At 52.4% G+C, this 20,592-nt stretch overlaps 7 protein-coding genes; 2 read left to right on the forward strand and 5 right to left on the reverse strand.

The window, feature by feature from the left end:
- Positions 1 to 1,689: 1,689 nt before the first annotated feature.
- On the reverse strand, positions 1,690 to 2,603 carry RCC_08849 (uncharacterized protein; the record flags this gene model as incomplete). XM_023774095.1 has 2 exons in its annotated part: positions 1,690 to 2,388; positions 2,445 to 2,603. 2 exons carry the CDS (start codon positions 2,601 to 2,603, stop codon positions 1,690 to 1,692), a joined length of 858 nt encoding a protein of 285 aa, XP_023629863.1.
- Positions 2,604 to 6,252: 3,649 nt separating this feature from the next.
- RCC_08850 (uncharacterized protein) lies at positions 6,253 to 6,936 on the reverse strand (the record flags this gene model as incomplete). Its single annotated transcript, XM_023774096.1, has 1 exon — positions 6,253 to 6,936. The coding sequence occupies one exon, from the start codon at positions 6,934 to 6,936 to the stop codon at positions 6,253 to 6,255; it is 684 nt and encodes a 227-aa protein (XP_023629864.1).
- A 1,550-nt stretch (positions 6,937 to 8,486) lies between these two features.
- RCC_08851 (uncharacterized protein) lies at positions 8,487 to 9,602 on the reverse strand (the record flags this gene model as incomplete). Its single annotated transcript, XM_023774097.1, has 1 exon — positions 8,487 to 9,602. The coding sequence occupies one exon, from the start codon at positions 9,600 to 9,602 to the stop codon at positions 8,487 to 8,489; it is 1,116 nt and encodes a 371-aa protein (XP_023629865.1).
- Positions 9,603 to 10,323: 721 nt separating this feature from the next.
- On the forward strand, positions 10,324 to 10,809 carry RCC_08852 (uncharacterized protein; the record flags this gene model as incomplete). Its single annotated transcript, XM_023774098.1, has 1 exon — positions 10,324 to 10,809. The coding sequence occupies one exon, from the start codon at positions 10,324 to 10,326 to the stop codon at positions 10,807 to 10,809; it is 486 nt and encodes a 161-aa protein (XP_023629866.1).
- A 505-nt stretch (positions 10,810 to 11,314) lies between these two features.
- On the reverse strand, positions 11,315 to 12,782 carry RCC_08853 (uncharacterized protein; the record flags this gene model as incomplete). XM_023774099.1 has 3 exons in its annotated part: positions 11,315 to 12,274; positions 12,326 to 12,567; positions 12,680 to 12,782. The coding sequence occupies 3 exons, from the start codon at positions 12,780 to 12,782 to the stop codon at positions 11,315 to 11,317; spliced, it is 1,305 nt and encodes a 434-aa protein (XP_023629867.1).
- Positions 12,783 to 13,994: 1,212 nt separating this feature from the next.
- RCC_08854 (uncharacterized protein) lies at positions 13,995 to 14,543 on the forward strand (the record flags this gene model as incomplete). Its single annotated transcript, XM_023774100.1, has 1 exon — positions 13,995 to 14,543. One exon carries the CDS (start codon positions 13,995 to 13,997, stop codon positions 14,541 to 14,543), a length of 549 nt encoding a protein of 182 aa, XP_023629868.1.
- A 4,612-nt stretch (positions 14,544 to 19,155) lies between these two features.
- Positions 19,156 to 20,076, reverse strand: RCC_08855 (uncharacterized protein; the record flags this gene model as incomplete). XM_023774101.1 has 3 exons in its annotated part: positions 19,156 to 19,245; positions 19,300 to 19,767; positions 19,825 to 20,076. 3 exons carry the CDS (start codon positions 20,074 to 20,076, stop codon positions 19,156 to 19,158), a joined length of 810 nt encoding a protein of 269 aa, XP_023629869.1.
- Positions 20,077 to 20,592: the final 516 nt, after the last annotated feature.

Raw genomic sequence — 20,592 nt, forward strand, 5'->3', positions numbered from 1 at the left:
ACTCTGCGTTTGGTCCATTCTTTGGGCTGTTCCTCGGTGCTATCGGTTGGCCAGGCTCCTTCGATCATATCTCTCCCTTTGTTCGATAAAAGTCTCGATCCTGCCTGAGACTTTGGGCCAACTTCTGCATCCAGTAGAGATTTGCGCAGACAATGAAATGGTACAAAGACCGAATCGTCGGGAATTGCCGCCAGTCCGGTCGTGAGATGCTTGTTTTGACTTGTGGATGGTTCACCCGAGCGAGTGGAACCGGATACAACAATGGTAGACTGATAAATGATGTAGTCACGACAAGGCCAGGCCTTGTTGTCCTGGTTGTATGCACCCAGGAGAACGGTCAATACATTTGTCCAGTAGTCGCATTTCTAGCGACCTTGCGGCGATTTGAAGAAAGTTTTCCCGACTGCTGATGCTGTCAGCTTCGCTGCATGTCCAGTGAGGGCCAAGCTGGAAATCTGCCACCGCATATAGAGTCCTAGGAACAGATGTCTCAGTTGGAGATAAAATCTCGTAGATCGAGCCAATCTTCCTTGAAGCTGCATCCAGACTGGTCTATGCAACATTCCACTGGATGACCTGTATCTTATAAGCGTATAAGGCTACTTTTAAATCGCTTGTACAGCCAGTCTTTGCCCAAAATATTTGCGATCGACGGGAAACTGCTGCAGGCGTTGAGCAGCTATCTCATTCAGTGGTGATCTTTCGGGCTCCGACTATAGGAGAACCTCGGAGGCTCAGCTGGTAGGTCGCATTATTGGAAGAAAGCTGAAGTAGAGTCTGATCCAAGTGTGATGGTCACCGAGTTGGCTGCGAGTATTGACGTCGCCGAAAGAGCCGCATTGCAGACTTCCAAATCGAAAGGAAATGACTCCAGCCGTCGCCAAGAGGAATTGCGGCGATCGCTTGGCTCTGACGACGAACATATCTCGGCATTTCCTAGCCCCTCTACATTTGTACTGCCAACAGGCCACTCATCGTCCCTCGGAAGAACGGGATGGAAAGCTGATGGAATTCGTCTTGATGCAAGATGGGAAGGATCCCATATAGGTCATTTGGTCTATAGATGTAGATCGAAAGTGGCTGGCTGCGTACGCTCCTCTGGTTGTAGTAGATGTCTTTCGGAGTGAACCCTACCCTAAGATAAAATGTCAGGGACTGTGTCTCGGTCATGGCAGGATGGAACTTCGTCACCTCGGCGAGCTGCGTATCTCGGTCGCCCACCGACAGAACCTTCACTGCCATCATTGTAAGTTGTGTCGACATCGGGCCGTACGCGGTGGATTTGCCAGGCATTGCATGTAGAAAAGCCAGCGTGTCGACAATGTAGGTCGGTAGAAACGGTGAAAAGCGCACCAAGACAAACGATATTGTCAGAGAAGAATTCTGGGTTATTGCTGAGGTATGAGAAGAGAGACTGGGATGATCGTGGATTCAGCAGACTGAGCAATATGAACCATGGAAGAAGCTTCTTAGCCCAACACGCAGCGAGGGAATCTTCAAGGACGCCTGCTATACAGAATCATCAGTCATATACAAGAAAGCAATGGTATAAACGCTCTCTGCTAAAAGCACACCCTTGATCCAAACAACGCCATGCTCCGCTGCAAAGCAAGACAGTCAAGCATGTGGGTTCATCAGTAAGAGACAACCACCCGTTCCTCCCCCTCGTGTTCCCCTCACTTGAATCACTCACAACAACTCCTCCCACACACTGTCGACCCCATCCCTACACGCCGACCGATACATCCTCGCAGCCTTCTGTCTCGATTGCTGCGCGTACTCCCCAAACTTTGCCGTCTGAACCATCGGGGGAGCCTCCGGCATAACGCCTTGCTGCTCTCCGACCAAGACTCCCGCCAATCGCTTTCCATACTCCCCGAACCTGCTCACTGGTAGATCAGGCGGCAACTCACCAGGCTCGTCCATTGTGCCTCTCGCAATGGCCTGCTGCAAGTCCCACAGTAGCTTTGGGTGAAGCGGGGCTTTGGGATCCGCCTTGTGGGCGAGGAGAAGGACGTCCTGAATAGCCTCGCGCATGCTCCGGGTGATGGTGGCTTCCGTGTATCTCGCGATGTGTTCTTGCAGAGGAGGATTCTTGGTCTTGAGGACTTGCCAGATCACAGGGAGGACACCCCATTGTCCGTCGAGTTTGCGCTGGAATTGAAAGGTGAAGCGGCGGAGGCAGTCGTAGCGCTCTGAAGAGGCGGGCGGCTGGTGGGTGTGCAGGATAGGTTCGCAGATCTCGAAGCGCTCCACGTGGCTGATCATGGAGGCCGGGATCGGGTTGGGGAGCTCGCGCGACAGAGTCGAGATTGGGTCGGAAGTTACAGAGAAGTCGTTTGCGAGGTCGAGGCGGATCTTGTAGAGGCCGCGGTGAGTGGCGCGCAGCTTTGGAGATGTTAGCATGATTCGCTTGGATGTAGTGCAGCTTTGGAGATCCGTACCTTTGCGAAGTAGGCGGTTTGGCCCTCCTCGATGGAGTGCCAAATGTCGCGGACTTCTTGAGGACTCGTGCAGTTGATGGTGAAGACATCCTCGCCCGTCCCGTTGGAGCAGGAAACCAGCAGACGGATGTCTTGGAGAAGGGCCACGTTGAAGGCCATGGTGTGTGAGTGGAATGGATCTCTTCAACTCGAGAGTGGGGTGTCGATGGAGGTGTTGATGTTGCAGGAGATAATAAATTGTCGAGGGTTGATTGTTGACGGTCAAGAAACTAAGCCAGCTACGCGCGAGGAATATCTCTTGGCGCTAGGCGGGTTTGGCGGGCAAAACAGACACCTCAGGCCACTTTGGAAGACATGACGACAGAGGTACAAGAAGCATGCAGTGTTACGCGTGTAAAGACTGAGTTTCTCTGATTGGAAATGCGTCAGGCATGTCCTCGCACCTTGCTGTAAGCCATATCAACGGGCTATAATGAGAGGTCTTCAATCCCGCGCCTGTCGAATCAAGAGATGAGAAGCATAATAAGCTATGCCTCGAGTGCCCATCAATGTCGGAAGCATCCATCAAGAGATGACATTACAAGTCGTCTCAAAGTCTTTCTCAAGGCTCGCTTGCAACAGGCCCACTGATCTTGGGCTTGTGAGACCCCCTCCATGCATAGCGTTATGTCAAGCAGGAGGTGAACATGTTGCTCGTTCCATGCCCCATTGTACTCCTCCTACAACACTTCCATCCGCGCATTCCCTTTATCTGCACCATTTCAGCCTCCACTATGGCATCGATCCAACGACCGTAGATCCCATTGCGTCGTTCAAAGAACGAACCCAACGGTTCCAGTTGTTGTAAACCAGCAAATTGTCGACCAAGAAGCTTTTGGTCACGCCGATGGGCACCCAATCCTCCATGACCTCGCTGTGAAGAATGCTGTCTAGCTTCCGGAGAACGCTCATCTTCCCAGCATACCGCACTTTGCTGGAGATGCACATGGTTGGATTCTTGTTGAAGATTAATGAGATAGAGAATCCCAACACGTGGCGTACGTCCAGAACCTTGGTGAATAAGTCGGGATCGGATCGATGGAGGTGTGGCATATACTGCAGCCGACGGGCGACGAAGCTTTCGATCTGTTCCTTGAAGAGGTCTTGATCCTGAAGGTTGAGGCGCGCGTGTTTCTCCCCGGTGTACTCATGCCACTTGACGGCGGCGAGGTCAAACTCGCTGGGATTCAGCGGGCGACGATCAAATTCCAAAGTCAGACGAGGTCTGGTGCGCGCGGTAGACCGAATTTTTCCAGCTCACCATTTGACGACTGTGCTTAGTTCCATAGCACTGGCGTACTTCGATGTGGTTGATTTGCTGGAGAACTTTCTGATCCATACGTGAGAAATTTAACTGGTGAGGAATGTGACGGGACATGTCGTGGACCAGTGTGAGCTTTCCAACTTGCTCGTCTAAAAGCAGTTCTATGTCGGCTCGAGTCTTCTTGCATACCTTGCGCAGMACGTTACAGGTGGTCCGACTAGCGCAGGGCCTCATCAAGGCCTCTTGGACGGTTGGGTTGCTTGAGGTAGGGCTTGACTTATCCATGATATCAATCTCGACCMGGTCTGGCAGAAGATATGAGAATATCTGGTCGCGCAACTCCTGTGGGATCTCGAGAAGGTGAGAAGTGTTGATTGGAGTGCTTCTGGTCGTAATTGAGAGCTGGAGGTATATATTACGGATATACTCGAGTGACCTCTCCATCTTGATGTGCTTGTTGATGGTGATGTTATGGTGTCGATGCTGAAGAACYTTGAATGTTTTTACTGGATGGTGCGCTACGCTGCGGCTATACGGTACTAGGAAGTAACAGATTCAGTAAAAGTGTTGGATGATGCTCGATCTACGGAAGTTGCTTACCAGGCGCGCAGGTGAGATTAGAGGCGATTGTTGGAGCAGCGAAGTACTACTTCAACTTTGAGGCCGAAGTGAAAGCGTGTACGGTTGGAATCGTGTTGAGCGCTAGGTTGGAATGCAGCCAGTAGAGGCTAAATGCAGTCGAGAATAGGTCGGGTGGTCGCTGGTGATGTTGTTGTAGGCGTAAATGTTGTAAGATTGACGTTGAGGAGGATGCAGAGATTCGAGTGATGCGCGCGGAAGCGGCTTAGCGCAGCCAAAGAACGTCGAGACAAGTCACAGACACAAAACTGACATGTGAATCTTGTCGACCGATCGGAGAAGGATGTGATACTCAAACGATTGGTATCGACATAGATTCACATAGCTGTCGATGTGGGAAACGGCTTCAGGACAGCATGGGTATGCCCTTCGCATCCTACACTTCCTGCAGCGTTGACTATGCTGGAGCTGTCTGACCTGTCTTTCTCAAAAGAGCGGCCGTCAGTCGATGGAGGCTGTGGCATAAGAATGCTGATATTGTCGACGAATTTAGCATAGAGAGCTCCAAGACCACACCCTGTTGATCTGAGCAGGGCCGTAGCAAGGAAAGACTAAGGTGATGGTGTGATGATGATATACTAGCGGAACTGTATGTCCTAAGAGGTGTGACGGCATACTGGCCAGATTTATGAATGAGATGATTGTTTGATCCATCATTGTTCATCGGCTGTAATTGGAACCAGCAATCAAAGATCCAGTATCAAGCACACTCTAAGCTCACCTGTCTATCCTATAAACAATACTGGCTTGAAACATGCCCGAACCAGTGGTAGAAAGGAGATCATGGGCCAAGACTCCCAGGGAAACATCGATCTTTGTTAGACTATGGTGCTCTCGATATGCTCGGTCCATTGCTGCTACTGAGAAGATCATCGGTGGACGTGGAAAGTGTAGCACTAACATGGCCTTGTTATTCCATCACATCAGGTTATGTCTCAACGTGAGCTACTATCGCCGTTTTTGACGGTCACAAGCTTGATTGCAAGCGGGATCAGCTCTCGAGCTTCTAGACCATCAATGGAGGTCTGATATACGTGTGAAAGGGTTGGCGGAGGCTGTGAATGGGCGAGAAACCTGGTGGGACTCAAAATTTGTATCAACCCAGGCGTACTGCACGAGCCTTGATCTTGTGTATACCATCTATGTTACCATAAGCCATGATGGCATCTATCTAGAACGCCCCGTCAATAGAGTCAGTTCTCGCGAGTCAAGGCTATGAATGCCAGACTGAAGTACGCTATGAGAGTTCGGCCGCTCAAAATGAAAGAGGAGAAGACGACAGCGGATTGACTTCAGGGCGGATCAAGACTCGCAAGCGTTCCTTCAAGGTGTTTTCGCAGCTTATCTCAGCGTGGATACTACCCATGAGCGCCTGCTTGACGCCACAGTCTCTCACGTATGAGGGCCAATGATATAGTCTTGGAGTTTCCTAGAAGAGGTCAGAGAGGTGATACGGTAGAAGAGAAGGTCGTAAAAACTCAGCCTGCCGCACAGGAGACTGCTGCGACTTCGTGTACTCGCAGCCAAGAGGGTATATATACTGGCCGAGAACGCCCACTCAATGCATCTGTCCCTCGCCGGTGGCTGCCATTGATGTGTTGCTAAAGTATTGTGGAAGAGGTCAGCGAGGATGCTCAGTACAAGGGAGGAGGATGATGGGTACTCACTTCTTTGCCTTCATTCCAGACGGGTGCTTCAACTCTGCTACTTGTCGTTCCCATGACAAGCACCCAGAGACCACGACGTGGACGTGTGAAGCTTGGTCTCCGACTGCCGTCCGCGCTCCATGGTACACTCAAACTCATGGCCATGCGTACCCGGCAGCCCTCCTGATCAAGAGAAGAAGGTCGATGTGCAAGCGGGGAATCACTCCGCGAACACCTCCCCACTTTCGTGATTGACACTAAAGAGCTGTCGCTCAGTGGACCAGTTGCAATAATCCCGGTCTTGCGAACCGCATCCGCAGCGCTCCCTTTCCGGTAAATCACTCCATTGCCAGTGGAGCCTCATTGCATCGGAACCTTCTTTCGCCAAAGCATCTGCGTGGTCATTAGGCAGTCCCCTGTCCTGATGACTTCTGCATCTGACACACTCGAACCGCAGACCAGCGGCCTCAAGAGCCACGAGCCTCCTGTAAAACCGCTCGCCGAGACGAGAGTGTGCGCCGTGGTTCAGCCGATAAGACTCAATATTCCTGACCACTTCGGAGCTATCAGTGTAGAATTTGACCCAAGCGAAGTCCTCGGACGTGCCCCCATGAATCTCCTTGCGCTCAAGAGCCAGATTCATCGCCACGAGAACAGCTTCGGTCTCGGCCTCCCACACTTCAAGTCCACTGCCAATGGCGTATGACGATCCATGCCATGTATCATCTTGGTGTCGAACAACAAGGCCAATACCGGCCCATTTTCTCCGCCAAGGATCCAGAACAGACGCGTCGCCCCAACACTCAAACCCGCCAGGTTCGACCCAAAGTGCCTCAGTGTTAATCTTGGCCTCACTCGCCGCGGCCTTCATGCGCTGATGAGTAGGACGAATCTTTCCCGCCATTGCGTGAATTTGACTACGCGGGACTCGACGATAAATCTGCGGTGCAAGAATTCGTGGCGCTGGTTAGGCTAGTAGAAGACGTGATTGCGGTGTAGAGTTTAGCGTTTTGTGAAGGGGGAAGAGAGGGTGCGAGCAGCACGCGGATATCAACAATAGTTGTGAGTCGAAAGCTTGGCAAAGGGGTCCAAACACATCCCGCAGCACAGCAACGGCATCGATCTAGCAACGAGGACACAATTCGTCGTTACGTAGATTGTCAGAGATGCAGTGAGGTATGCAGCCAGGTAGAGAGGAAGAAGAGGAGCGGCGGCAATGCCTTGATTCGATCTGCGTTAGACGGACCTCCCTTTGACGCAGGCAGAGTGAACGACCTTTGCTTCATCACGACAGATGAATGGTATGCAGGTAATTCAAAAGCTATCCCAAAACGCAACACTACACACTCTAGACCAAGCTGACTCGCGATGGAGGTCTGGCAGAGAATAGATGTGACGGCCATGTGGCGTCGGGGGACTGGGCAGGGAGAAAGAAGGCATTGAAAGACTGACCACGAACGAGGAGCTCCGAGCGACATCACCAACGACTCCGATGACCAGATCCCTGCCAGGCAGCTATAAATGGCGTATGACGACCTCACAATGTAAAGAGACGGCGCGGCGCTTGGTAAGATCGTTGACCTTGCCTGGACAAAGATGAGGTAGGTCTGACGATCGGTGGCCTACAGGTCACTCATAATACTACTGCACCCCAGACATGGCCAGAGACACAGACTCATRGTGCAAAGTGCCCATGGACGTCGTCACCAACGTCGGAATGCAGGCAGGATATCCCGTAGCGCTGAATCGCTTCTACAGGCAAGTGCAGCAAGCAAGAACGAGGAGAGGACGAGCTTTGAACGATTGGACCACCTACTTGATGAGAAAGAAGCAATGAGTTCACGTGGCTGATCAAGGCGAAGTGGCGCTGACCATACAATCGAGACATTCGTGGAATCAAACACAAGCATCAGATGCTATTCCAACAATCTTCTAGAGAACACATCCGCCGCCCGACCAGAGCACTCTAAAGTCTGCATCAAGCCGCCGCCGCCATGGGAAGTAAGAACAATAGGGTGATATCTTGCTAGAACAAAGTCATAATATGAGTTACCTAGGAATGATATTGGGGGTTCGCTTCTTGCTTGTTTGATACGTAAGACACATGTTCACAAGTCATCGATTGATATATGGGGGTAAGTTCAAAGAGTCAGTGGAATTGCTGTATACGTGGATGTAGGCTGATTGACGCTGAGACTCTGGCAAAATGGAATCGAATAGCTGTCACTTGCTCGATGGTATTGTGGAAGCAGGATAAAAAAGGACAGGAAACGATTGGCCATGRAACATTGATGTTCTCATTATTGAAACCTAAGTGAAACTCCGATGCCAGGCTGCACTGCACGTGTGCTTCCTTCGATAGCATATTTCCTTCGCTTGGTGGTTGACTTGTGGAGYTGACCTGGGTATGGAAGACACCAGCAAGAGTAGCAGCGAGGCCGTGGTTTCGATGAGCTATTCGAAATGAACATCAGTCTCATCTTCCGTACCGAGCAGCAGCATTTGCTTGAGGAGCTCCGTCTGCTTCTCCGCAGCGGCAACCTCCTGAAGGAATGCGATGTCCAGCGCAGCCTCAAACTCATACCCTCGCTTCTTCAGCTTGGGACCCAAAGCCATGCGGATATTCCAACCCACGACCATTTCAAACACCGCCGTCATCAGAGGGTTGTATTCCAGACGGTAGTCACAGCCGGCATGTAGTGATCGGATCCAACTGCAGTACATCCTCTTGCAGTGGTTCCATATGCCGCTTGCAGTCCCCGACTGGACACCATGGCCATAGGAGAGCAAGAGACCTTCAGAAGTGGTCTGCAGGACAAGATTGGCGTAATGGTCCGCAAATGCGGCCACGCTCAGGATGCCGCGAGTGGTTTCGTACTCCATGCCCCAGTCAAGGGGGCGCCAGGTGAAGGCGTCTTCGGAAGGTTCTTCAACGCATTCGCTCTCAGCATCGCTTTCGGTGTCGCTTCCAGCCTCACTTTCGGAGTCTTCATCGGCTCTGGCGTTCGATATTTTGCGCTCTTCGCCTTCCATCTCATCCATACCATCCACTCCCAAGTAGCATCCACCCTCCTCCTCGTCATCGTCAATTCCGTCATCCGCCACGGTGCTGCGGTCGTCCCAGGCAGAGAAATCTTCCAATTCCTCCTCGTCGTCGTCCTCAATTCCGTCATCGGCGACAGTGCTGCGGTTGTCCCAGACATAGAAGTACTCCAACTCCTCGTCCTCTTGTTGGTCGTACCAGCCCGACATACGCAGACGATGTTCGCCAATCGCTTGCAGCTTCTCTGCCATCTCGAGGAACAATGAACGGGTAGGCGCAAAGCTGCTGGCAAGGACCGTGGTGCGCGCGACTTGTTTTTTGTGTCGTGAAGATTTTGTCTTCGGCTTGCTCACTTCTCGCCATGGTGCTCCCAAGCTGCCATCGGTTGGCGCGCCTTGGTTTGGTTCTTGAGGGAGCTCTGAAGATTGCGCGGTCGCAGGCGGTGGAGTAGTAGGTGCTGTCTCTGCGACTGCTGAGGCGGCCCATCGACCAGCTGGAATGTGTGCCAGAACGGATCCGAACATCATGTTCGCGGTGATTTTGTTGTGCTGTAGGGGTTGACGTAGAGTGTCGCAAGGATTGTATGGATCGTTGCAAGACTGGAAGTTGTGTTGATTGGAGGTTGGTGGTTGTGTAAGAAGTCGAGTTCCCAAGAAAGTTGGTTGTCGTGATTGAAGGGTGCTAGTGTGATTTGAAGCAAAACCAGTTTGCGGATCAGTGGGACTAGCCGTTGTTGGGATGAACAGCAGTCGAGGACTTGGTCACGCATATATATACAAGAATTGGGATTCCAATTGTAGGAGTCTGCTCGACACGCCTTTTTGGGGTAGAGGAAAGCTGAATGACCTTGTTCGTAATCAACAATGGAGGTTATTGTGATGAAGAAAGGGAGGCTTTGTACAACGCGATGACAATGGACAGGGGGAGGTACAAAGAGAAGTAGGTCGATGGTCCGAGCTAATTGATTTCGCGACGTTCTCCGCAGCATCGCGACGCGTTCGTCGCGTCGCTTTGCGCTTGTTAAGCTCGAGATTGGGGCTAAGCCCGATTAGACATCGTGCGAGGTGAATGAAAGCTGACTTCTCTATCCACAACCAACAACAAACATGATCGTCACGAAACATCCAAGAACTCAGTTTGCAGCGCGCCTTCATCCACATTCATCCAATCGATCATCATAGATGAGATCAGGTACGTCCCTGTCATCCTCATCGCTCCCCTCGATACTGATCCTCCATCCAGAACACAATGGCAGCGCTTTACAATATCCCGACGCTTACCTATCTCCCCACCCGCCACGAGTTCCTTCAAGTCGCCGCATTCTATAAACGAGTCCACGCGCATCGTCAGCGATACACTCATGTAGACTTCGACCAGCCCTTCGAGACCTACCTCCGCTCCCTCAGGCAGAATACTCAAGTGGACCAAGAACTCTTGATCGAGGCAAAGAAGGCGGAAGAAGCGGCTGACTTTCTCTTCAGGAAAGAATGGATGGGAATGGTGTTCGTTGTGACTGCTCCTCACTGGCATAGCACACAGCTGGAAACGGGATGGATCAATAAGAGCAAGTTCGATCCAGCGTCGTTGGTCAAGATCTCGCGTGGCTTGGACTTTTGCGCGGTACATGATGCTTGGTATGAGATTGTGCTGAGACTGAACTTGGAATGGTTTGAGCAGATTGAGAAGGGTGTGGAGTGTCGTTGCACGGTGCTGGATGTTGTCAGGCGTGCTTGACGCTGCGCGGGACGAAGCTATCTGCTAAGGAATATGAAATCCATGCGGTGATGGCGAGAGACGGTCATGTCTTGTGCTACGACCTGTTGTTAGGGTGGCTTGCAATCGTGGGGGATATAATGCGTTCTGCTATCAGTACCAAGGCGACACGAATGGATCAAGTGTTGCGAACTTGGGCTGAATTGAAAACCAGATGACAATGAAGGCAAACGTGCAAATACGGAAGCGAATAATGCACCCGATAGTCACGATGATGGGAGTAACATGTTCAGAACGTGGCGTTGAAACACTTTGAACAGCAGATGCGCCAACAGAATTTCCTCCGATCATATAACAACCTTCGCGATCAAGGCAGACAGCAATGTATACGCAGAAAGGCTATGGTCTACTCATTTTGCTTCATTCACAACAGAAAGCAGCGACAGCAGCGAGGGTGCCGCTAGCTCATCTGTATGTCCCTCCACGCACCGAACAGTGGGCCAGTTCCACCAGGGCCATCCTCCAACTATAGCAACTCTCCCGCCATTTCCTCACACTCATCGCTCAAAGCACCGACCTCATCCGTCTCCTCTTCAATGGCTTCCGCTAAGAGGCCCGCCGTGTGCTCGTACATTTTCGCTAGGAGTCGACCCCTCGCGATCTTGACCAAGAGCACATCGGTCTGCGCGTCGATGCCGATCTCCTTGATCTCCTTGACAACGTTGCCAAAGAGGACCATAGTCGCCTCCTCCACGCCAGGCTTGTTGACCCAGTGAAGAGCGTTTCGGAGTAAGACACTTGTCTGCGCGCAAAGCTTGATTAGCGCCTGGCGAGCATCTTCCCAGCGATAATCCTTCGCGCTGCGCAGCGCCACCTTGCTGTTGAGGTAGACGCGCGCGACCCTGCAGGTAGCAACGACGCGCACGAGATCTGCACAGAGATGACTCTCGTCCACGAAGTGCTCCGTGATAAAGCCAGGGCACTTGATCGGCGTTGGATCTTTTTCTGAGCTGCCAAAGGGTGCGAAGCGGGTAACCTCCATAGAGGAGGCGTCAACGAAGTGGACCGACGTTCTTGTGGCGGCGTGAATGATCTCAGGGTGAAGATCCGCAGCGCTGTTCCAGGATCCGCCCTGGCCTTCCTTACGGTAGAGGTCGACCATCTGCCGGGCCTCACCGTGGTAGAAGCTGACGAGTGCCGTCAGCGTGGTGTCAACCTCCTTCGGGAGTTTGGGGAACCACAGCATTATGCCGTGGGTACGGACGGCTGTCTTGGCGGCGAAGGCTGCGTCTTGCATGTGGGCCTCGAAGTGCTGGGAGGCGGGAAGGTCATCCAGCTTGTACTGCTGGAGCGCTGCTTGGAAGGCAGCGACAAGGGTGGGCTCTCCCAAGCGCCAGGCGTTGAGTCGGGCAGCGCGGCGATCAGCGCTGGCGTTCTCGCCGGCATGAGCGCCGGCCTGGACCTGGTTGTGTGCTTCCATTCTGATCTATCAATCCTGTCAGTACAAGCGTTATAGTTCAAGTCAGAAGCAACTTACGATAGTGAAAGCGGTGTTGAAGTGCGCGGGTCTTATGCGTCTTGTGTTGGACCCGTGAGGTCGAGTCGGGCGCGGAGGACTGCGCGGGACTTCGAGGGCAGTGTTGAGGTAGAGATCGGGCGTAGGTGGGATCCAGACGTCAGACACTGTTGGTGCAGTAGCGGTAGGGATGTGAGGGCGAGGATGGACAATGAGTGATCGGGGGTTGTCGAGTGCTTCGATTGTCAAGTGGTGTTGTGGTGCTAGAACCGAAAAGTCAGCTCAGATACATCAAGGGCGAAATTGAAGATCCCGTCCCGCTTGTGCGCCTGGCTCCTCCCGCTAGGAGTCTAGGTATCATGATTAAGCACTTACCACGAGTTGCTCCACTTCCGTCATTGTCTCCTCCCCCAGATGGCGCTGTGTTCGGAGGCAGGTTGCCCCCAAGGCCTCTGTCACCGAATAGGTTGGCTTCCATAGTTGGTCTTGGGACGTGGGTATCAAGGTATATTGCTCTAACTTGGGAGCCTTGCTGACTTGCTGTATAGTCGTGTGCAGAGAAGGCATTTGAGAACGGGACAGGAGGATCTTTTATTGCCCTGCCTGCAAACATTCTGGATCAATCTCATGCAACGGACAAACCGGCAAACACCCAAGAGCTTCTCCTCGTCTCCCTGTGGACAAAGAGTGCAAACAAGCGGTGCGCATAGCATCTGGATGCTAGTATGCAAGAACATGGCAAGATGTGGACAAGAGAGAACACCATCTGGAACCCACTCGCGATACCTGCGCGTTGCGAGCTGAAGAAGCAGTTGGGAATGTAGTCAAGGGCTGATCTTGGGATAACGAATCGCGTACTTGTCTCAGTGTTCGTTGGTTCCAGGAGGCGAATCTTGGCGATGCTCTGTCGTAGGCTTACATCGGAGGCTTGGTAACAATGATCTGTAGACAGATACCGGTGGGAACATAATCGCCAAAGGATGTCTGAGGGTGACGGGCTGGAAGAACCGGTGGCGTTGACTGAGGATAAGCGATGGTGACTCGGCTTCGTTCGACAGCGCAGTGAAACTCCGGAGCTCCGCAGGCCTCCACGGACATCACTACAGCCATATTAGATCTTCTTGAGGCGTTGGACCAAGAAGAAAGATCGATAGAAGTTCCCCGGGAGTGGATCAACGATTTGACCGGGGAATGATCGAAGGAAGGGATTCCTGTCGCTTTGCAAGATCCGGTGCAGAAGCGGAAATTATCCGGTGTTGTGCTTCGACCAGCTCTCTCCATTGCTCTTCCAGGCTTGAAAACGAATATGTCAAAGCCATGTAAAAGAACTGCGGCAAGTCATTCCACGCATCTCCCGTCGTGGACACTCGATCCGGCCAGCGTGGGCGCATTGGGTGTGCATGTTCTAGTGGTATTGTTGTCCAGCCAGTGCCTACCCATTGCGGAACTCCTTTTCTTCTGGTGATGGCTTGTTTGGTTGCCCCTTGACGATTGCTCCCGCTCTCCGACAGTATTGCTGATGGATGATGGCAGCTTTTGATGATGTTGATGCTGTGAATTGATAGAACGCAGCCAGGTCCGCAGCTAGCCAAGCGCTCACAGCGATTTGCAAGCTTCACGCTGCTATTGCACTTTCTCTTCTTCAACACAACCACCACGCGCAGCACCGATGATGAACACAGCGACAACGATGACTATCTCTGGGGTGGACTCCCACGAGATCAACGTGTACACTGATGGATCGGTGAAGAACGGTGCGTATGGTGGGTGTGCCTGGGCGATCGAAGATCACTCCGTGAAGCCGCTGAAGCGGCCCCAAAGTCGTGGCTGGTTCGGTCGATGCATTGCTCTCGGTAGGGAGGGCGATGTCCCTACCACCGAGTTGCAAGGCATCCGACACGCGCTGGAGTACCTTGTAGAGCGGCAGGAAGCTGGTCGCGGCCTGGGAACCGTGATCACCATCCACACCGACTGCTTGGACGCTCTCAACATGTTGATCCACCTGATTGATACAGGTGGAGTCGACCCTCTCCGGGAGGATGTCCTTCGGGTCATCATGGCACTCCTAGAGAAGTTGAAGGCCTACGGCATTGGCTGCTACTTCGGCTGGGTGAGGCGGTGTACGACGCCTGGGAATGTTCAAGCCGACGACTGGGCGTATGCTGGCTCTTCTCTTGCGCAGGAGGGCAAGAAGGGCATCATGCTTCGCCATGGTCTCGGCTGGGACAAAGGCGTTTGAATGGTGAGCGCAAGGAACTGGAGTGGTCAGGTCACAGACCCAGACAGAGACGCGTGGCGACCAAGGACAGAGGTCACTAGAAACCGGAGGATCAGGTCACAGATCTGACGATGGCGACGTGAGGTGTCTGTGGGAAAGGCGGCTAGTCCGTCGGAGGCAAAGTCCTACTCTGCACCTCCCCGTGGTTGCCTCTGGGCAATGCCTGTTGTGAAGCAGCAGCAGGTAGCGAGGCAGAGAGGCATGAATACTCATTGCAAAGAGTGTCTTCTGGGGAAGATCAACATCCTGGATCAACGACTGGGACGTCCAAGCAACAACGAAATTCTTCGGACCTGGAAGCCGCAACTTGCGCATTGTGCCTGCTATCCAACATCCAACAAGATCTCRAAGTCATTTCTTCTCAGCACTCGGGGATATCAGTAAGATGGACGATGAGATTGAGAAGAACCCACAGAATGACCCTTCTGCTCGATACCATCGCCGCTTTGTGCCGCATACCGCCTTGCAGCACCAGAACTTCCATCAAGCGACTCAATCTTAACAGAGCCATACCCCAGCATTCAAAACCAGGCGAAAAGATGCGCATCAGCATGTCTTTACCAACCGTGACGAGATCGTCGTTCTCCAGAACAGTCTCAACCTCTACCAATACCGGCTTCATCGCCGGATACCATCATCTTCTACAACAACTCTTGGGGACGCCTGCAGCTCAGCAAAGCGTTTCCTTCCCGTGACGAGATCGCCGTTCCTCTGAACAGTCTCACTTCTTTTGGCAATTCTCTCGCCACGATTTATCAATATCAATCCCAACCCTGGAACTGGTCTGCACATCAGCAAGCCATTCTCACCTGTGACGAGATTGCCGTTCTCTTGAACAGTCTCGCTCTCGACGTTTCCTTCAGCTGGATTCATCAAAAGCCATACAAACCATCAACTCTCGGAATGGTTCGCAAATCAGCAAGCCATCTCTCCAGTGACGAGATCGCCGTTCTTCCGAACAGTCTCACTCCCCTTGGCACCTCCTTCGCCTTGATTCTTCAACAGCCACACAAGCTACCAAATCCCAAAATGGCCTGCACTTCAGCAAGCCATTTCTCCTGTGACGAGTTCGGCCTTCTTCCGAATAGTCTCACCCCCGACTGGCACTTTCATTCGCCTCGATCGAACAACATCAATACCACCAACCAACAAACAAATTTTGTCCATGATTTGCACATTAGCACTTCATCACTCCCACCATGAGATCGACGTTCTTTCGAACAGTCTCACACATTCGGCGCCTCGCTCGCCTTCACCAATCTCAGTCCACTCATCAACCTCTGGCCGTGGTTCTCACGTCAAAAGCGCGTTCTTCCTCTGCCATGAGATCGCAGTTCCTGCGAACCCTTTTTCAACAATCCCATCGACTTCCTGCGCGCCAAGCAGTTACAATCGAGCCGAAGTCCATCTCCAATGGACGAGCAACCTCATAGCCTCACATCAAACACACGATGAGCTTGTGGCTCCTCCGAACAGTCTCGTTCTCCCACACGGCAGCACTTCTTTCGCCTCGTGCCGCCGATATCTATGCCAAAGACGAGATCAAGGGCGCAAGCCACGCACGCTCGACCGCAGTCCGTACTTCAGCAGCAGTCTCGAGATACTGATTTTGCTCTGCCGCTGCCAGCGGCTTCCTTTTCACCCCTTCTCGAGCATTGTCTGAAATGCGGCAAGCAAAGTCACATTTCAACAAAGAACCATACCTATGGAGAGTTCTGCGATCAGCCTTGCGATCCACCTTTACTCCGACTGTAATGATGGCTAGACGGACACACCCACGATTCTACGCCCAGTAATGATGGTACGCGGGCAGTCTGACGACAGATACCAGCGCCTTATCGACCATCTAAAGGAAAGACTGGTATTTGCTCCGATGAGTCTCTCGACCCCGTGGTCAAGTTGCAGCCTTTCAGCGGCCCGCCTATCTGTCTTTCTACCTGAATGCAGATATCGCGATCCTCCAAGATCTCCTTCGATCTGGCAATGGTGAAGTTCAGGCCTGGAAGTTTTACCCCGAGACATTGGAATCACCYGAGTGTATTCATGCTGGAACTGCTCCCTGGATAGAGATACCGGCAAGCAACTTCTCTCCTGGATCCCGACCACCGTCGACAGCTTCGACCTCTCTGTTTGATCACCTGGACAATCTGATTCCTTCGTAACTTCTACTCAAGAAGGTCGATGGCTTAATCCTCCCCGTCTCGGCCCTTTCATCTGGAATCGCGCCTCTTCCAGCTTGGAGCACTCGTTCGGCGCTACACCATGCTCATCAGTATCTGCGGCTCAAAGTGCAACTTGCATATTTCGGACACGCACTGCTTCTCATTGCAGTGTCCCACGTGTCACATCATACGTTCAATCCGGAGACTGCACTCCTTTTGTCAGCCAGCCGAGCGTTATCATATAAAGCGGAGGCTTGGACACACCATCTCGAGCAGCTTCCGCACCTCCTCTGCCAAATGGAACCCGCAGCAGCGTCGATTTTCTGGTKCCATTCGATCGGCAATTGATGAAAGCTCGRTCTGCTCAAATTGACATCCCAAATGCGCTGCTGTGACAGGATACGGGCCATCATGGCTGTCTCGCTCATCAGCACATACTTGCATAATACGCTCTCCACTGCCTTGGATCATTCTTTGGAGCGTCTCGGAGTTTTCGGCGTAACTGACTCATTTCCGACATCAACATGCTCTAGACTGCAGTCCAGAAGGGCTGCCAGGCAACTCTTTCCAGACCGGGCTGCACCATGACTTGTGCTCCCCGCCTATTCCACGACACACATCGTTACTGGATTGAACAATACAAAGTGCGAGCGGCCCTGAGGACTATCGTCTGCACGATGGAAGTCTGGATCTCTTGGAGGACTCGTCCAGCAGCAATCTCTTGCAACGCGACATCTGCCATGAAGTTTGTAGCGAAGCTTCGAACACAGGCTTATCAAGTGACAGCATACGACAATTCGCAAGACAGTGCCAGGGACGGAGGCCGCATTTGGTCAATGAAACGAGTCAGAAGATCAATATGGCCTAAATTGATCCCATCACCAAGTGGCATCATCCTTCGGCGCATCGCTTGCCACGATCAGATCTGCCTTGTCAACCCCAGCCGAATGATCATTGCCCTGACTTGGCCTCCTCTCGGCGTATTGAAGCATTGTCTGAGACTAAGTTGGAGAGTGCGGACAGTTTGCACTATCATTTATGCTGCTGGGTTGTTCAAGCTGCCGAGTGGATCATGCTTGCCGGACAACGACAGCAGGAAACCCACTTCTCGTTTCATTCGCGCGAGGCTTTCGACCAGACTCCCTTTACTACGGTGCAGCCAGCTCTACACTGTCAACTATCGCCTTAGGGTAAGCGCTGCAAGCCTCCTCAACGATGTAATCTTGTGCAGTGACGGTACGTTCCAGAGCACCACTTTCATTGCGTAACGGAGTCACACGTCCTGAGCATCGAACGGATGGATCTGGCGGCTGGAGGAAGAAGAAGAAGAAGGTGGGTCGTAAGTTACACGAAAAGGAAATGCTCTCCCCCCTTGGCGAGATCCACTCATTGCAAGATCGATGAGCTTGAGAGATCAAAGTCTGGAGTAGGTGGCCACCGGTCATCACCTTGCTGGAGCGGCGAGCGAAGCTCTGCTACTGTTTTCAGGGGAGTTGCATGATGAAGAATGCAGGATGTTGCCAGAGGGAGGAAAAGCAGTTGAAGAATGGGTAAACTCGGAAGAGCCAGCCGGTAGCATAGTGTGGAGTGACAGCGTATCCTGACGGCATTCTGGGTGGATGCGGCGAGCAGCTGGCACACATTTTGGATGAAGTCATTGATTTTGCTCGGGCACAGGTTTCCAAAGATCGCATCTTTTACGGCAGAGCTGGACCTCGTGACCCTTGAGACAGAGGTTTAATGATCCCTGGGACAAAGTCCTGTCGTCAGAATTCCAGTGCGCGTCTACCGTGCGCGGAGGGCAGTATGGTTCCTCACCTGGGAAAAGGAGGTGGAACGGGAGCCGAGCAGGGAACTCGAATGGTGCATTTCAAGGTTCCATGAAGATTAGCAGACGCCTGACTAGTCCGACTCTGACCAGGGCTATTGATATAAGGATTATTCAGCGGGACAATAAATCCTCATTCATTCCCGCTATGACCTAAGGCATCGCTCTCTACAGGCTCGACGACTCCAGACCTGCTAGAATTCTAACCACTAGCAGAGCAGCCCGTCAATCAAGCGAGGGAGCAGTTTGGAGGGCTGCTCTTGTTGCTAATTTCTCATATCGACAGCTCTGCGACTTTCACTACATACCCTGATGCTATCTACAGCTTCAAAACGGCTGCAATGTTCACAAAACGAGCATGTCTCATCACTTTTTGCTTGAACTCCGGCGGAAAGACTGTGCGCATCGCGCGTGCGTCCGCGGCGGTCTTGAGTTTGACCGACATTGCTGCGAGCTCTGTGGAGCGATGGCGATGGCGATCCTCATTCCCTCGGAGTCTGGATGATGAGAAACCTTGCGGAAGCGCATAGTGCGCATGTCACTTTCCGGCACATGTCCATCTTGCTCATCAAATTATCGCAAGCTACTCTCCATCTTCCTGCTGGAAGCTGGCGCCCCACGCAGCCAGAGCCTTGTCCTTGTCGCCATCATCCGCCTGCACCTCGCAATTCCCCTACGACAACATTAGCAACAAGCCGACGATATTGAAGCGTTGGGGGGATCATACAGTCTCTGCGCTCTTCTTGACCTTTTTGGGGACAGCAACGACGATCGTATCTTCGCTGTCATCGTCCACCACGATCGGGAGGGCAGCGTCACCGCTCGGTAAAGCACCGCTCATCACAAGGTTCACGTCCTGCTCACCGCCAGTAGCTCGAGCGACAACCCGATCGATGATAAGGTCTTTGATGCCATCGTCCTCAGCCGCACTCTCCTGGGCGAAGTTCGATTTTGCAGGGACTTTTGGCTGCTCGAAATCAGTGTCAGTAAGCTTCATCTCTAAACAACGACTGGGCGCATATACCTCGCGTGTCTTCTTCCCGCTTGTCTTAGGATCGGTCCAAGTCCGAACGGGTCTGTCTGCAGGATCTTCAATGATCCCAACCGGAGGATCTTCCGCGACCTCGGTGAATAGCATCAAGTCTTCGAGATGCTCATCGTCAAATGCGTCCTTTTCCAAGTTCGTCTTGATCTCCTACCGCAACGTCAGCAACTCGAGCAAGTATCACTTAAGCAAATCCGGAGACCGCACCTCCTCGCGCTTATCCAGGTTCTTCAAGTCGACTTTCGCGCGCTTCTCCGCTTCCGCATGCTGCTTGAACACCCTCACATATTGAGCCGGGCCGTCAGACTTGTCTTCAACAAGGCGTGCAACTTCCGCTTTGGTCAGGTTCAAGGCCATCTTGCGCAGCTGCACGTTGATTTTGTGTACTGCTGCCGAGACAGCAACGCGCTGCGTTTCGAGGCGCGCGAGGGCGTTTCTGGCGTTGTTGAAGGCACTCATCTTGGCTTGAGGGTTGACTCTGATTTCGTCGGGAGCTTTGCGCTTTCGAGAAATGGAAGGCGAGTGGTCGGGCGTTGCGAATTTGGAAAGTAATGGGTAAGACTGAGAGTGGATGTTAGGAGGGAGGTTTGTGGTGGAAGATCCATGCGGGTTAAATAGGTGGGAAAAGTGCGGCCGGGGAGGTGGGGTGGGGGTGTGTGACGCGGAGTTATTCACTTGCCATTACGAATTAGGAGGGATTCTGGTCGATCTCTATTTCGGAAGAAGATTGCCGGTTGCCAGATTTGGGCGGGATGAGTCGTAGAAGATGGATCTTCTCGCAGAACAGGATGAAGTGGTTCTGAATGGCAAGGACGTGACAGGCACGAAATATATGTATCGAGGATAGAATGCTTATACTGCTTGCAAACATGTAGAGCAAGCTGCGCTCAAAGATAGCTGTGCCAGTGCAGGGCAYATATACGAATAGCAAATAGCTTGACAAACAACATCTCCCGAGAGAATCATGAGAAAACT

The sequence above is a fragment of the Ramularia collo-cygni genome, assembly GCF_900074925.1.
Source record: "Ramularia collo-cygni strain URUG2 genome assembly, contig: RCC_scaffold15, whole genome shotgun sequence".
NCBI lineage: Eukaryota > Fungi > Ascomycota > Dothideomycetes > Mycosphaerellales > Mycosphaerellaceae > Ramularia > Ramularia collo-cygni.